Source organism: Mauremys mutica, chromosome 1, assembly GCF_020497125.1.
Source record: "Mauremys mutica isolate MM-2020 ecotype Southern chromosome 1, ASM2049712v1, whole genome shotgun sequence".
NCBI classification, from domain to species: Eukaryota; Metazoa; Chordata; order Testudines; family Geoemydidae; genus Mauremys; species Mauremys mutica.
This window is the reverse complement of record NC_059072.1, coordinates 232,453,896-232,471,421: the sequence shown is the minus strand read 5'-3', so window position 1 is coordinate 232,471,421 and position 17,526 is coordinate 232,453,896. Positions and strand designations below refer to the sequence as shown.

At 41.9% G+C, this 17,526-nt stretch overlaps 1 protein-coding gene across 2 annotated transcripts in view; it reads left to right on the top strand.

Annotated features, from left to right (window-relative positions):
- The window catches only part of WWC3 (WWC family member 3), a 169,302-nt gene that overhangs the window by 82,888 nt on the left and 68,888 nt on the right, over positions 1-17,526 (top strand). For both annotated transcript variants that reach the window (XM_044990979.1, XM_044990896.1), the window contains exons 6-7: positions 11,158-11,287; positions 15,453-15,590. In XM_044990979.1, the coding sequence (XP_044846914.1) occupies positions 11,158-11,287; positions 15,453-15,590 (268 nt within the window). The remainder of the gene's footprint in view (positions 1-11,157; positions 11,288-15,452; positions 15,591-17,526) is intronic.

The window sequence follows — 17,526 nt, the reverse complement described above, 5'->3', positions numbered from 1 at the left end:
ATGGAGGTGGTATTGGGGGGGAGAAAGACGACTTCAACATTGTTATGCGCAAACCGGAGTGCCGCAGGATGGCCAGGAGCATTGTCTACGATCAGCAACAATTTAAAGTCAAGTCCTTTTTCTTCAAGGTACGGCTTGACCTCCAGAATGAAACACTTGTGGAACCAATCCAGAAATAATGCTGCCATCACCCAAGTCTTTTTATTTGATTGTCAGAACACAGGCAGGAGATTTTTGTTCTTGCCTTTTAGTGCATGGGGATTTGCAGCCCTGTAGAGCAGGCCCAGCTTCATTAAATGCCCAGCCGCATTGCCACAAAGCAACACAGTCACATGGTCTTTAGCTGCTTTGAAGCCAGGGGCTTGTCTTTCTGATTTCGAAATGTAAGTGCGGGTGGGCATTTTTTTTTCAGAAGAGCCCAGTCTTGTCAGCATTAAAAACTTGTTCTGGAAGATAGCCCCTTTCCTCTATGATTTTCTTTAATTGTTCGGGGTAGGCTTTTGCTGCGTCCTCATTGACAGATGCAGCTTCACCAGTAGTCTGAACGTTTTTGAGGTTGAAGCGGTTCCTAAAACTGTTAAGCCAACCTTGACTGGCTTTGAATTCCTTCTTATCAGAAGGCTGTCCCTCTTCGGCGGAGGTTTGAACAGCGCATAGATGCTAAGAGCCTTTTCTCGCAACATGTTGCCATCGATAGGCACACGTTTACAGTTCATGTCTTCCAGCCATAAGTTTAATGCCTTTTCAGTCTTCACTAAAGTCTTATCACGCACTTGGCTCGTCACCTTAGCAGTTACTGGAGCACTTGATGCCACGGCTTGACGAATTTCTGTGTCTCGAATCTTGATGGCATGGATGCTAGATTCTTTGCGGCCGTGTTTACGCGCCACATTGGTGATGGACGTACCGTCTTTCAATAAGTCCAACACGGCCAGTTTTTCCTCTAGCGTTGGAACACATTGCTGTTTCTTCGGTTGAGCACCAGATGAAGTAGGTGCCTTGCGTTTAGAGGCCATGTTATACAGTACGAAAAATACGTACTGTCTTTTTAAACAGTACAGGCACAGCAGAGTCTCACTCAGCATGGCGAGATGCGCACCGTATGAGAGGCACAGGGGGGCTGAGTACCGTAATGGGAGCAGCAGATTTGCTTCTCCCATCTCTCACTCACTCCGGGGCAGACACACTATTTAAACTCCCCCCCCCCCCCCCAAACCCTCCAGGGTTACTATAGAGGAGACCCTTATCACAGGCCTAAAGACAAGCTGTTGCTGTCAAGTCCCCCCCCCCCCCCGCCAAATACTTTAGTGGGAACAGCAGATTCGCGTCTCACGCTGGTGGAATCACCCGGTTTTTTTTCTTTCTCCCAACCGCGCAAAGCTGAAATCGCGCATGTTAAATGCACGTAAGATGCGACAGACCTGTATGTGGTCATGGAGGTCACTGAGCCCGCAGTACAGGTGGTAGAACAAAAAAAAAAACATGGTGGCTGTTAACTGTCTGTGTTCCTACCCAATTTTGATGGGGCTGTTTAACTGTGGAGATGGAAGGATGTACCGGGTGAAAAGATATTGGAGTGGAGGAGCTGTGGTAACTGGGAAGCTCCCAGATTCTTGGTGTACTGCAGACCTGCTCACTATCTTGAAAGCTGAAGCCGAAGAGTGGTGGCTGGCTCCTTTTAAGCTTCTTTGTTTAGAGCAGATGTCCATTCTGTGCTGTGCTCCCATAGAAGAACACGTGCATCAAGGGACCCTACCATTATTCCTCTGGTAAATGGGAGCAAAGGACAGAAGGAAAGCCACTAGTGCATGCCTGTCAATAGTCATTATTTGGTTGGAACATTCCCAGGTTTTGAAAACTTCTTTTGGGAAGCTGCAGCTCCCAGACTGTGGCAAGCAGCTACTCAAAAGCCCATACCTTTTTCCTCGCCAGCTTGCTTCTCTTAGGTGCAGACTCCTAGCTCTGGCTTCCTGCAGCTGCCTGTAGAGCTGTGCCCAGCTGAGCAAGGAGCTGGAGGCCAGGTTTTTGCACTGAAGAGAGACACGTGCAGTAAGTAGTAGTCCACTGAGCAACACAGAAAGAAGCCTGCATACTTTTTGGGGAGCAAAAATAGTCAGCAGGGGATAGATGTCACAAGTTGTGAGGGGAGGTTATGGACAGGAGGGAAGAAATCAGAGCAGTGTTGTTTTCAGGGTATGATATTGTAAATCAGCCAGTGGTCTGGGAACTACTGGAGTGTTCCATGTGCACTCTGGTGATTCTGAGAGGATTTCTCTTTTCTTTTTTTCTCATGTTGTATGAAGAAAATAACCTGCTCAGAGGTTACACAAATATGTCCTCCAGCTGGGGGTCTGGCAGCTCCTGGGTTCCTGCTGTTTTGGAGAATTGTTACCAACTCCAGGAGAGTGGGGTAGAGAAGAGAAAAAAGTATAGCAACAGCGGGGGCAGGGGGGCGGGGAGAGTGTGGAGAAGAGACGGAAGGAAGGAGAAAAGCTGTGGGGAAGGAAATGGGAAAGAATGACTGAAGGATCTGGGAGGGGAAAAATGCAAGGGGAATAGCAGAGAGAAAGGGAGACAAACTGGTAAAAAATGAAAATGTGGGAGAGAACACTGCGACGCTAAGACCTGGGGGCTTCACAGCGGGGCAGAGACTGGAAGAAAGAGGCAGAGGAAAATAGGACAGCACTCTGAGAAAGCTAGTGGGAAGAAAAAAAAATCACCAAGTGCATAAAAAAGAAAAACTTGAGGACGGAAGAAGAACAGACAGAAACAAGAGGGGAAAGTGAGAGAGAATGTTTTTTGCAGAGTCTAACACAGAAGGGCCTGATCTTGTTGTGGCCTCTAGGTGTTACTAAATTATAAATGGTACATAATAAAGAATGGCTAATTAATATATGAGATGTAGAAATGAGAACAAGGATTGGGGAGGAGGTGTCCAAGTACAGCTCAAGTTACAAATGAAGGTGGCTTCCATGCAGAATCCAGTCACTTTAAGTCAGTCATAGCACAATTCTCTGTGCTGTGCATCAAAAGTCAAAATGAAAAGTCTTGCTGCAAAGAAAAGGCAGTTAGGGTGGGATTTTCAAGTGCTCAGCATTGGTCTAACTCTGCTTCTGTTGAAGTCAATCCCATTGATTTAAATGGGAGCAGAATTAGGAAAGTGCTGAGGGCTTTTGAAAATCCTACCGTTAATTCCCAAATTGAGGGCTCATACAATTGAATTCTCTTAGGGTCAAATGATTCCCCAAATGCCCAACCTGGATAGCTCTGTAGCTTACTGGCCCAAAAGAAGGGGCGAAGTTTTTATTTAAAGATGCAGTTAGCATTGTAGTGTAAGGCCTTGTCTACACTGGCAAGTTTCTGCGCAGAAAAGCAGCTTTCTGCGGTGTAGCTCCCGAGATTTACACACTGCCAAGCAACTTAGTGCGCAGAAACTGTGCAGTTGCAATGCTGTAAAAAAACCACCCTGGCAAGAGGCGTAGAGCTTTCTGTGCTGGGGCTACTGTGCTGCGGTGCCAGTGTAGACATCCTGGTCAATTACAGCGCTGCCATTGACCTCCGGGAGGTGTCCCACAATGCCTGTTCTCGTCTCTCTGGTCATCGGTTTGAACTCTACTGTCCTGCCCTCAGGTGACCAACCACGAGCCCCACGCCTTAAATTTCTTGGGAATTTTGAAAGTCCCCTTCCTGTTTACTTGGTGACACATGCAGTGGTCTCTGCGCCTCTTTGCAGGTGACCGTGTCTGCTCCATGAACCAGGCGATCCCCCGCTTGGAGCATTGTCGAGCTACTGAACCTCATGAGCATTTGGGGAGAGGAGGCTGTCCAGTCCTAGCTGCACTCCAGCCATAGGAATTATGATACTTATGGACAGATTTCATGATGCATGACAGAAAGGGGCCATGACTGGAACACACTGCTGTGCAGGGTTAAAGTGAAGGAGCTGTGGAATGCCTACAACAAGGCGGGGGGAGGCAAAGCACCACTCCCATGCTGTGTCCACGAGCTGCTGGTTCTACAAAGAGCTGGATGCGACCCCACCTCCACTGTAAAGGCCACTGTGGATACTTCGGTGGCTCACGTGCCAGGCGAGAGTGGAATGAGCCAGGAGGGAGAATCTTGGATGAGGATGTGGAGGGGGACTTAGAGGCAGAAGATGACTCGGAGATCAGAGATGCATGCAACCAGGAGCTCTTCTTTACCCCAGAGGAGGCTAGCTGGTCACAGCTGTCAGAGCTTGGTGAAGTGCAAACAGGAGAGGAGACCCCTGGTGAGTGGCTTTGATTTTGGGAATTGCTGAAGCAAGTTGTTGGGGTCAGAAGGGTTGCAGAAAGCAGACTTCTGTCTGTATGATGTGCGTATCACCGCATACCTAGTCTGAGTGGTGGAACAGGGTGTTGATTGACTCCCTCACTTCACGGGAATCTGCCTCAGCGATGTCCATGAAACTCTCTTAGAGATACAGGACAATCCACTGCTGCAGGTTCTTTGGCAGAGCTGTTTTGTCTCTTGCCCCATTAAGGGTAACTTTCCTGTGCCACTCTGCTGTCACTGAGGGTGGGGTAAGGTGGGAGGGACGGCCATTGCTGCACACAGGCAAGTCACATAAGGGCCAGGGCGGAAACTGCAGTCTTCAAGAAGACCCTCCCTTGATTCCCTGCTCACCCTCAGCAGCACGATATCTTCCATAATGAACACAGCCTGTGGAAAATATGAGGACAGTAATGAGGACACTGCATCCGTGGTCTGTGTGTAGCAAACAATTCTGCTTCTTTAAAATGTTGCATTTTGGTTTCACAGAAATGACCTTGGGAGCCCAGCCTCCCTCTTTGTTATCACCAGCTGAATGTCTGTGTGGAATTAGAAAGCGGCCACGAAGAATTAAAGAGGACTTTCTGCATGATGTCATGATGCATTCCGTGGCTGAAAAACAGGAACTGAAGGAGTGGAGGAACAGTGAGAAGAGGGACTGAAAGGAAAATGCAGCATGCCAGAACGAAGCCATGGAGTGACTCTTAAATGTTATGGAGCACCAACCGCACACGCTCCAGGCGCTACTACCACTGCAAACTGAGCATCTCCGCGCCCGCCCTCCCCTACAACCGTTGTCACAAAACTCTTTCCCATGCGCCCCCACCCCTCCGACACCGCTGACACACTCTTATCAACATTCTGACTCCAGTCTGTACCCGCTGCATTCCACTCCTGTCCCATCGCAGTCCAGCACTGCGGACTCTCAGTACCCACTGCACTCAACACCTCTCCCTCTGCAGTTTAGCCCTGCTGAAATACAGTATTCTCTGTACTGTACTCCAAAGGAGAAGGTTGGATATGATACCCGGACATACACAAATCTTTAACTGTCCCGGGACCCCCTCTCCTCTTGGGACCCTCCCTTCCTCCATTCCCCACAGTGCTGATGTTTTTTTGTTTGTCTTTCTCCTGCGGTGGTTGTTTTTTAATAAAAGAATTGTGTTGGTTTGAAAGCAATCTTTATTCCATTAATTGAAAGCAAACAGAGCCCTTCAAAGCAACAGGCGATTTTCTTAAACCTTCATAGTGCATCATCTGCACTAATTACAATCACCTCCTAGCATTTCAAGCACTGCACTCCAGAGCATAGCAACAAATATTAGTGGCTTTCAGCTTCAAATTGCTGCCTCAAGGTATCCCTGATCCTTATGGCCTCGCGTAGCGCCCCTCTAATAGTTCTGGTCTCTGGTTGTTCAAATTCAGCCTCTTGGCGCTGAGCCTCAGTGGTCCAGATCTGAGTGACGCTTTCACCCTTCCTTTCACAAATATTATAAAGCGTACAGCACATGGCTATAAGCATAGGAATATTGTCATCAGCCAGATCCAGTCTCCTATATAGGCAGCGCTAGCGGGCCTTTAAATGGCCAAAAGCACACTCTATAGTCATTCTGCACTTGCTCAGCCTGTTGTTGAACTGCTCCTTGGTCTTTCAAGCATTTGAAGAAATATGAAGAAAAATTAAGTTAGGATCAGATAAATTGCTATAAAGGATCAGAATTATGGTCCATCTTGTCTCTGACAGTGGCCAATACCAGATATTTCAAAGAAAGATGAAACAGTCTACATAATGGACAATAATAATGTACTCAAAGGGGAAGTTTATTTCAATCTCCTGTTATTTAGTGGCTTGATTATGCCTTGATAGTTTGTGCCTTACACATTTTTTATTGTATCTAAGGTACTGTGAATGTTCTTACTATTCATATATATACATTATTTATTTGAATGCTGCTACTTTTTTAATAAATGGAAATATCTTTTTAGTGTTGTCTTCAAAACTAGCAATTTATGAATGGTCATATGACTTTGGAAGAATATTAATTAATAGTAACTTTGTGCATTCTTTAGAACAGTGTTTCCCAAATGATTGGTCTTAAGCCATTGGTGTCTTCCAGGAAGGGTCTAGGTTTGTCACCTGTCACCCTTCCAATCAGTCCCCGCCTCCATGTGTGCCCCAAAGCACTAACCCCAGCTTCTCACTTCTGCTGGGCCGTGGCAGCAGGCAACGATGTGGGGAGCAAGATCTGGTCAGTGTGGAGGAACTGGTGGGAGCTAGTGAATGGACATTTAGCAGCCTGTTGGGGTGTGTGTGTGTGTGGGAGTGGGGGAGATGAATGATAGGGAGATACCTGGTGGGTCACCTTAGTAAAAAGTTTGGGACCCACAGCCTTAGAATATTAGGTCAGCTTGGATTGACTGTATGACAGCCGATCATACTGTAAACAGTATGATTGACAATGACCCTTTGTCTGAGAAAATAAAAACTCACTAATCAGCCTCCAACCCTCCCCCAAGAACATGAATTAGCAGATACTTACCTGTAGTAAATTCCACTTGAAGTTAAATATCTTTCTTTTCTCTAGATGTCAAGCAACAGGAGGGTAGAAGTGGGCCGTCTGGCCTAATACTTGGGTTGAATCCAAGTTCTTGACATTAATGTGACCTTGGGTTAAAGCCAACTACTTTCTGTATCATATGACATTCTTAGTGAGTTAAGGTCACTTTTCCTACAGTGGTTTGGTCTAATCTTGTCAGAATCTTAAACCAGAGCTGCCAGCTCCTAGCATTCAAAAATCATGAGTCAGGCCTAAAAGAATCATGAGACTTTTTTTAAAGTAACACCTTTACGTCCTCTCTGGTGTTTGAAATTTCAGGGTTCATGTTTCCTACCTGTTCTTTGCAACCAGGAGGTTAGTGACATGACTCCAGGAGCTGGATCTTTCAGTAAAGACTCAATAAAATCACCAGAATTAGCAAAATTGCTAAACTTATTGATGGCTTATTTACCAGGTAATAGGTTTCCTTTCAGGTTTTTTCCCTCCCCCCCAATTTATTTTGTATTTAAGGTGATAAGACTCCATTGAAAATGGAGTTTCATCAGATTAGTTTATGGAAAGTGGGTGGTGGTAGCACATGCTATATGACGGGGCAAGAGACTTCTCTCTTCAGGCTATATGTAAAGTTATTTTTATACATTGGTGTATTCAGTGTCATATTTTAGTATTTTCAGTGTATTTGGCAAATTATCATTTTTATTATCATTTTCCTCCCTCCATATTGCAATTCAACAGCCTCTCTCCTTCACTAAAGTTTGAGTTTCTCCTAGTTAGCACTGAGTAGCTCAAGATTGTGTCAGGATTCTGCTAGCATGGAGTAGCTTAATGACATCTTGCTAGATAGGACATCAAAAGTAAATCTTTGTTAATTGACGCTGTGCAGCTAGTTGTCCTCCTTTTGTGGTGGCTGTCACGCTGTCTGGAGTGGCTCATGACCGTGAATGCCTACCTTAGGGCAGACATCGCAAACTGGTGGTATGTTCTATAATTAGGTTTCATCAACGTAGTAACAAATGTGAACTCCCAAAGTAGTACAATAGTCTTACATGGAGTCACAGCCAGTCCCTGTAGACACTCCAGTCTATTTTGTCACCCAGGCAAACTGGGCTATATGATAAGTGGTCATTTACAACAACAAAAAATCATAAAATATTCCAGTTGCACCCACCCCAAAGAGACCAGTCACTCATCCGGGTCGATTTGTGCCCCAGATCTCACACTAAATACAATGCTGGCAGCCAGTTCTGTAGTAAACTAACTAAAGGTGTATTAGTTGAGAAAAAAGGAGTAGTTCAGAGGTTAAAGCAGGTGAAAATATATGTATAGATGAGTCACAGTCTATAACTTTGAAAGGTGGCAGAGATGTAGTAATCTGCCAGTTCACAAAAGTTTTTTAGGGCTATGCAGAGTAACTCTGGGGACCTTAGTCTTCTCTTTCAGTTAGAATCCAAACAGTGCAGAAATGAAGAATTCTTCCGTGTGTCCGTATTCATAGCTTCTCATACAAACCTAGCTGACAGCAACAGTTCCCACACAGGCCTCTTCTTCTGAAGGGTCAGGAGAGATGCACTTAACAAAGTCTTTGATCCTTGATCTCACACAATGGCTCGTTTTTTGGTTAACGAACAGGTTTTAAGAAGCCATCATTTGCATTCTTTTTTGTTTGATGGGTTACTTAGTTATAGGGATATATACAATGCAGATGTTTGCTGTTATGTTCTGACTTGACATATAGTTGAGCGAGAATAATATATGCAGCATCCTACAAGCATTTTATAAAACACTAACCACATTCTTCTTATCTTAACATATACTATTTATTTTGATAATGCTAACATACAGATAAGCAAGACTGGTTTCCAACTATGCACTTGTAAGTGTTCAGGGAGGCCTGGGGCTTTGGCATCAGCTGGCACCTGGTCTGCCAGCCTCATGGTGGCTATAAATCTTCTCTCTATATTTATCTTGTATCATTCTGCTAGAATATGAAAGATAATTTCCTGTGGTATGCTTGTTCCCTATCATAAATACTTGTTCGCACTTTGATATTTTTGTCATAATTTGCGTTCTAAGCCACAAATCCTTGTTCTTTTTTAAAATATATAAATAAAATTATAATACTTTTGCGGCTTTGACAATACTCGTCAGTTTACCATAAAGAATATTTTCGAGCTCTTAGTATCCATAGTACTGTCAATTAAATTCAGTTTGTGAGTATTCTCACTTTGTATTACTGAATCTTTGTATTGAATTATGAGATATCCGCTGAGAAATGTCCTTTATTAGCTGTGGCATATAGCCCATAACAGTATTCTTACTAGCTCTCCTCCTGTGCGCGCTTTCTCCCCTTAAACACACTTTCTCTTACACTACTGTAGGCATAGAAGTTGAGATTAACATTAACTTCAGTGAGTGGCTGGCTAAATCCCCCAGTCAGCTTTGAAATCTGAATGTTTATTCTAGAAAGTTCTGTAGGGACTCTGGTCTTATTTTTAATTGGTATCTTCAGGAGAGTGGTGAGGATGAGGTAATGGGAGAGGGTTTGTAGGTGTTGGTCTGTCAATGATTATTGATAACAAGTTATAATCAGCCAGCTGTTGACAGAGTGATTTAATGGTTGAGCAGCAGAACCCATCAGAGATATCTGGACCTGCACTAGGTCTGTCAGCCCCCTAACAGATCTTCCCTGAAAGAAGCTGACCTTAACCTGGAGCAAGAAGTGGTCTGGCTATGATAAAGATGTTCTCTGCACACCCCCAACTCCCAGACCAAAGATAAGATCCAGAGTGTGTTCTACTGTGAATTGAGTTGGAAATTTTGTGGGACAGTCCTGTGATTTCAAGCTGGCCATGAGATCTCATTTTGATGTGAACACTGAAATCCAGCAGAAAGAATAAGTATTGATTATTCCTAGTTAGGCTGGATATCAGTCAGAACTTCTTGACAATAAAACCTGAGTCTTTACAAATGTCTCCCAAGGAAAATTGTGAGAGTCCCATCACTAGTAACTTTTAAAACAAGACTGAACAAAGTCCTAGGACAGGGGTTGGCAACCTTTGGCACGCAGCTCGCCAGGGTAAGCACCTTGGTAGGCCGGGCTGGTTTGTTTCCCTGCCGTGTCCGGAGGGTCAGCCGATCCCGGCTCCCACTGGCTGGGGTTCGCTGTCCCAGGCCAATGGGGGCCTCAGGAAGCGGTGGCCAGCACATCCCTCGGCCCGCACCACTTCCTGCCTCCCCCATTGGCCTGGAGCGGTGAACCCAGCCAGTGGGAGCCGCGATCAGCCGAACCTGTGGACGCTGCAGGTAAACAAACCAGCCTGGGCCGCCAGGGTGCTTACCGTGGTGAGCCATGTGCCAAAGGTGGTGGTTCTCTGTTCTAGGAAAAATGCTGTAAAGAGCAAGGATAATGATTAATTGGAGAGTGTTCAGAGAAGAGCCACAAGAATGATTATAGTACAGTATTAGAAAACATGCCTTATAGTGGTAGACTCAAGAAACTCTATCTACTTAACTTAACAAAGAGAAGGTTAAGGGGTGACTTGATCTCAGTCTAGAATTACCGACATGGGGAACAGATATTTGATGATGGACTCTTCGGTCTAGCAGACTAAGGTATAACAAGATCCAGTGACTGAAAGTTAGACAAATTCATATTGGAAATAAGGTGTAAATTTTTAACAGTGAGGGTAATGAGCTATTTGAGCCAGTTACCAGTGGTTGTGGCGGATTCCCTATCACTGACCATTTTAAAATCAGGATTGGATGTTCCTTTAAAAGAGATGCTCTAGATCAAAAGGAATTATTTTGGGGGAGTTCTATGGATTGTGTTATATAGGAGGTCAGACTAGATGATCACAATGGCCCCTTCTGGCCTTGGAATCTATGAATCAATGCTGCATTGGCAGGGAATTGGAGCAGCTTACACTAATGGGTCTATTTCAACTTGACCATCTGTGATACTACTTTGTAAGTTAATTTTATTTTTATTACATAAAACTGCCTTTAGAGTGTATGTTTATGTTGCACGAACTGTGAACTCTGATTCCGGAGGTTAAAAACAGGAAACTTGTCAGTTCTGGGAAGCTGAGTTGAGCCAACTGCATTGCCTTTTCAGTTTCCTGGTTCATAGTCAGATAACTTTAGAATGTTATAAATACTTGGTGTTTGTTAATTCAAAGTAAATATACCATTTTATTCATAGAAATGAAGTGGCATATTAGCAACCAATACTTTCGGAACCTTTGCATAATTAGTTAACTTTTAAATTTCTCTGAATTTTTGCCAACAGGATTGATCGTAAGATGTCAAGTGCTCATACAAATTATAAACTGGATGAAGCCCAGGCCATAATGAATGAGCTCCGAACCATAAAAAAAGCTATTTGTATGGGTGAGAAAGAAAGGCAGGACCTTATGCAGGTAAGAAACTTTCTACTGGATGAATAGCTACAAAAATGTAACTTCCCCTGGTCTCTGCTGTTTTCCCTTGTTTGTAGGTGCGTAGGAATTGCTAAACTCAATCAGAATAGTGGTGTGATCTAGTCCGATATTCTGTCTGACATTGATCAGAAGTAGAGGAGAGGTGCAAAACACACATCTTGGACGATTTATGCAGTAACCTGCTTATCTGGAAAGTTTCTTCCTAATCCCTATCAGTTAGTGGTTGGCCTATGTCCTGAGCCTGAGAGTTCATATCCCTGGATCATTTATACCCTAGATAGTATAACTAAATCTTCTTCTTATTCATATCAATGTCTCCTCTTTATTTGAATCCATTTACACTCTTGACTTCACGGATACCTTGAGTTCCACAGAATAATTATGTTACATAAGAAAATATATTCTTTGATTGGTTTTACATTACTTGTCTTTAATTTCATTTTGTGTTCTCTTGTTGTTTGTATAATGAAACGGTAAAGAAGGGAATGTGCTAATCCACTTATTATTTTATATATATACTATGTTTCCTCCTGTCTTTAAAGTATGAAGTGTTTATTTTATTAACTTATCCTCATTTAGAATCTATCCAGGCCTCTAATAATATTTTTGCCTCTTGACCATTGTAGTTTGTGCTATGGCCTTTTAAAAATTCAGTGATCTACCTTTTTGGCTTCAAGAGCCAGCGGAGGAATACCAGTACTATGATGTACTAGTCTAGATAAATGGAATGTAATTGCATATGATTGCATGAAGCCTCTTCATCCCTATCTCACTACCATTAGGCATTAACCTCCCCCTTTCCTTTTTTTTAAGTCTCAACTTCATACCATACGTTAGCTTTATACACCTTATTAAAAAAACCCAGAGAGCCTGTGGGCTTGGAAAGATGACAAGGATAGTTCTGTTAAATCAGCTCTGCTGTATGCGAAAGGCAATATCTTTGCTGCTAACTTTTAGGAGCCTAGTAAATTAATATAGCCTTTCAAATATATCTTTCATCTCTCTCTGCAGTAGTTTCATCATGTTCTGTTAGCTTTTTTAATTATCTGGGTATCTTGTAATCTGCTTATATTATGTTTCCATAGTTTAAAAATTATTCAGTCTCTGAAGCATTACCCAAAGGTCAGCTGATGGACTACAAAACATTGTCTAAGTAGGCAGAACAGTGAAGTCACTATTAAAAATTTCAGCCTTCCTTGGCAACTTTCAGTATATTTGCTATTTTGTATTGGCCAACTTTTAAAATGGTTTTCAGCCTTCCACATGCCCTGGCTAGTGAGAATGATTAGAAAAGCAATTCTTCCTGGATTCCATAATGCACATTTGGGGAAAGTAACTGGCAGTTTAAAGATTTGGGTGTGAGAAATCTTGGATCTGCTCAACTACTGGCCTTGTTTTAACTCTCCCACTAGACTATTCTATTTATTCTTATGTCTTAACCCAGCAACACAGTGTCCACCTGACAGACTGAGAAGTCTTGAGAATTGCACCTTTAAACCAAACTTTAAGTGTGATAGCAGTGGCCTGAAAAGTTCTATTAAGTAATTACAAATCTAGTATCAAGTTAAATGCCATGGACTGAAATGGGTCCTCTGGCAAGCCTGGAATAGAAGTCATATAGAACAAATGAGAAATTTAGGATGATATTGGTAGTTGGTTTTAGATCTGTTTTACTGATGAGAATTGAAGTTGTCACAATTGTATATTTCTTCCAGTTCATTTTATGGTGCAATAGTCTTTAATATTAATTTGTTTCAAAATTAGTAGTTACATATTTTATTCAATTTCGGCATACTTTACAATCCGGATCCAATTTTAAGATTTAACAAAATAACTGTATTTCAAAATATGAGTATCTCAGTTATATAGAATCAGTATGAAGTCTGTTTAAAATTTTCCATATTACTCTTACATTTTAAAATCTGCTTAGCAGGCGAAGGAAAAAAAACCTCACAATAAACACATTTTGGAAAAAGCAGTGGTTATGGAGGAGTTGGGAGTTTTTTATGTGTAAACACTTCGTAAACTATTCCAGAAAGAGGAAATAGAAAACTTCATAACTACCTCTTAATCTAAATCTGTAAGGTGTAGGCAGTGGACCTAAACATAGCAGAGGTGACTCAGTCTTCTGTATGTGCTCAGAAAACAACTGGCTGTTGTAGAAATATGATAATTGGATGAGGATATGTGGGGGAAGAGTCTGAGGCAAGGAAGGAAGAGGTGGACAGGTTTAAACTGGGTGCTGTGGTTAGAAATAATGCCATATATGTGGTGTCATTGCTCCAAAAAGATGAGGGAATGTTTATAAAGGTTTGTGTGCGTAGTTAGACTTCTGAGAGCTGCTCTTCCCCCGTGCCTCCCAAGTATATATTCATATTGATTTTGTTGTCTGCTCCGGTGTGTGTTTTCTTTTTTAATTTTAACATCCATCAACAGCCCTGGGGAGATTTTCTTTTTTTTACTGGGTTGGGAGATTGAGTAGGAAATATTGAAGTGGAAGAGTTGTTTCTATCTAACATGAAGTACATGTTGCCCCAAAATTGTGTCTGATAGTGTGTGTATTTGGCATAGTGTCCTCAGGATAGAGCGATGAAGTGAGAGAAGTTTCAGGCAGAAGACCCTCATTGCCCTACACCCAGCACAGCTACATTTCCCCTGTACCTCATGGAGATGAATGGCTTTGAGCAGGGCAGTACAGATGAAAGTGGGACCACACCATGTGGTAGAGCATGTGTGGAAATCAGAGGGCACCAGGCCCCTCTCCTCTATTAGCTTTCAGGAAGGGCTTTTTTCTTGCTTCTGTAGTTGTCCAATTGTAAGCAAGGAGGAGATGCCAGTAGTACCATGTTGTCTGCAGTTCTTTGTGAGCTACGGTTTGAGAACCACTCAGCTATATTATGTCCTTTTTATCTTAATAAATTGGGTGTGCCTAATTACTACAGGTTGTTGCAAATTAGCAATCCCCATAGGAACCTAAAATCAGCAAACTCTGTTTCACTGGCACTGAGCCTCTGTAGTTTAGAATCAGATTAGTTCTTTAAGTAACAGTCTTCCACCTGATGCTGGTCAGTATGGTTATAGTAGGTTAACTTAATTTTTGATGGGATTTGTTAGTGTGAGTTTTCTTTTTGGGAACGTGTGGGAGAAGTTTATTTAAATATTTTATGTTTAAATTTTTCGCAGTGGAGGATGCCAGTGGTCTCTCTCATGCATGCCAGGCTATGGTTTTTGTTTTAATTGTGGCAAAAGAAAAAAAAATCTTTTTTGAAAACATTTGGTTGCAGGAGAGGGTGAATAATCAAGAAGTCGAATCGTGAAATTAAAAGTTAGCTATTTATCTTGAAGAGAAACTCTGATTAATGGGAACTTTAAAAACCCCAAATCCTGTTGTCTAAGCTTGTATAAAAATCATGATGTTGACTTTCTTCTTTTAACATTTCATTTAAGAAATTGAAAACTTGCCTTCTATCTGGCAGTTGCTATTTTGCATGATTGTGTCTTACCTGCCCTTCTCCCTCTGTGCTGTTCTACACCCTTACCTACACAGTCTGCTCAGATCCACAGATTTCATAGTGCTGCCCTACCTGCAATCCAGGTGGAAAAACTTCTCTGGTTGCATGGACCTTGTGATTGTAGAATCTAGGGGTGAAATTAACTGTGATTAAAATTGAAGCAGTGGGTGATATTTTTTCAGGATGGGTGAGGGATTAGTCACTGAGGAGTGTCCTGTGTTTGAGGCAGGGGCAGGGGTAAGACATGGCCCTCTCTGCTGTCTGTCCTGGAAGCTGGCAGCTGCCGTGTATAAAGTCAGAACTATTCACAGCTCTGAAAACTGAAACTTTGACAGATATTTCTTAACTATTTGTTGTTCTTGGATTTAAACTACATTAGTTGTAATATACACTTACATACAGTATACAATCATTGGGGGTTTTTGGAAATTGAGTTTTCAAAACAAAGTTCCCATTTCACAGAATGAAATGATAAATTTGACTTTCTTACAGGTAACTTTTTTTTAATAAACATCCTGTTATATCCCAATAATAGAAAAAGTAGTGGGTGGAGTAATTCTACTAGTTTTTTTTTTTAAATGGACAACCAAAATTAGATTATATTAGATCACCTTTTTAATGTTCTTTTTTAGAGCCTGGCGAAGCTAACAGATGGATTCAGGAATAGCTGTTGTATTACAGACTCTCTGCACAATTCTAGTTCACTCAGTGATTCCTGTTTACCTCAACAACACTGTGATGCTTGTTCTCAAACTGACATCACTGGAGAGGTATGTGTTCCAATGCAAGACGTTTGCTGTGGAAAATAAGCTGCTTTTGTGTTAGTCACATGATTATGGTTTGTTTTCCATTTTAATTCAAAGATGTTTTGGCTGCAGTGGAATGGATGCTGGTTTTTTCCCTCCATTTTTAAAAGAATCCATTTTGGTTTAATAGTGTGCAAATAATGTTCACTAGTTATGTGCTTTGTGATTCTAATCCTCAAACATGCAAAAGGCCTTTGTGAAATGTTTACAAAGGAATCTGCTCCTCAGTTCCATCAGTCTGGGCTGAAGCAATCACTTTCTTACCATTGCTATGACTAATGGGCAGATGGCAAAGTAGACCCTGAATAATAGTTCCCCGCAGGCGTGTTCACAAGCCTCCCAGACTATGGTTTTGCCTTTTTATAGTGCAATTGTTGCCAGCTGTTGGCACCAAGCATCAAACTTTTACTAGTATTACAGCCATGCTGGAGGGTAAAAAATAAAGGGTTGTAAGTGCCCAGTTTTACATTTGCCTCAAGGACCTGTTACCCTCTGACCTGTCAAGTTTTTTCTTTACCCACACTTGGTTTCGTCTTTTCATATGGATTAAAAGTTTCAAGATCTAAATTGATCTCTACTCCTTTCTTCCAAAATAAAGGGAAGTTTACAATTTAAATAAGGTCTCTAATATTTTTTTTTTAAATAAGAATCCACTTCTTTCTTGAGCTGGTTGGTCAGGCTTTCGCTGTCATTTCCTTCAAGCTCTTCTTTAAAACATGTTCAAGAAAAGTAAAAGAGCACCATACTTAAACAACCCAATGTGAATTACACTGTCGTGTGCATGCCTGTTAAAGTGGTTACCATGCACTGTTACTTTGGTCATTTGAATTAGGTTTTCATGGGCAAAAAGTAAGCAACTGCTTCTGAGGAAACTTGAAGTGGAGCTGAGAGCCCATTCACAGTGAGATAGTATAAGAATTTGAATGTTACTTCAGATACAAAGCTTGTTACAATTCAAGAGCTTTAAGTTAATGGCTTTTTCTGAGTGTTGTATACCATGCATTTTTTCTTTGGTCTGTTTTTCCTCAAGTCCCTTTCACCCATGTGTGATGGGTGAGTAGAAAGGGAAATTTTTATAAATATGACATGTGATTGTGGTCTGTGAAGAGTTTGAAGGAACTGATCTGGCACTAAACTTTTCTCACATGGTCCAAAGTGAGAGTCGTGTGGTACAATTGGAAAGTCATTTGTTGAAACTGGTGGTGGATCAGATTGCAAGTTTACCAAAAGGATAATAGCCATGTTCTCTGCTTCAGAATGCACATTGAATATCATCCACGACAAACCAACTATGGTATATTTTGAAGACTGTTTGTATAGTATACATTTGATTAGAAAATATAAATGTATATCTGCATAGGGATAACCCTTGCACTCCTGAATTTGAAAAATATTCTGCAGTGGGGGAATTAGTATCAGCTGGTGGTTGTGAGTGGGAAATTGGTGGATTGTGTTACCTGTGCCTGAAGATGCATAGAGTAGGACAGGGAACTGATAAGGGACTAGAAGCTCAGTGATCTGGTGTGTATGGGGATCCAGAGAAGTTATAGCTATTAAGCTATATGTGGCTGGCTTGGGGAGGAACTAAAGCTGCATGTGATGGAGCATATTGCCCAAGGAGGGTTTGCAGACAAGAGCTTGCTTTGCTACAGTAAGAATTGCAGCATGGCAACAGCGTTGCAACCTTTTGATTCAAGAAGCAGTTGTAGCACATTGGAATAAAACTGTTTAATTTGTTGTTTATTTCTAGATAAATTTAAGGCAAAGAGCCATGGATTTCAGGGACTAAAATACTGAGTAATGCTTCAACATATAGGGAACGTCTTTCTTTTTGCTTTGGAAGCAAAACCCCAATGACTTTGCACTGACTTTTCCCATAAAATAAGAATACTACTGTAAT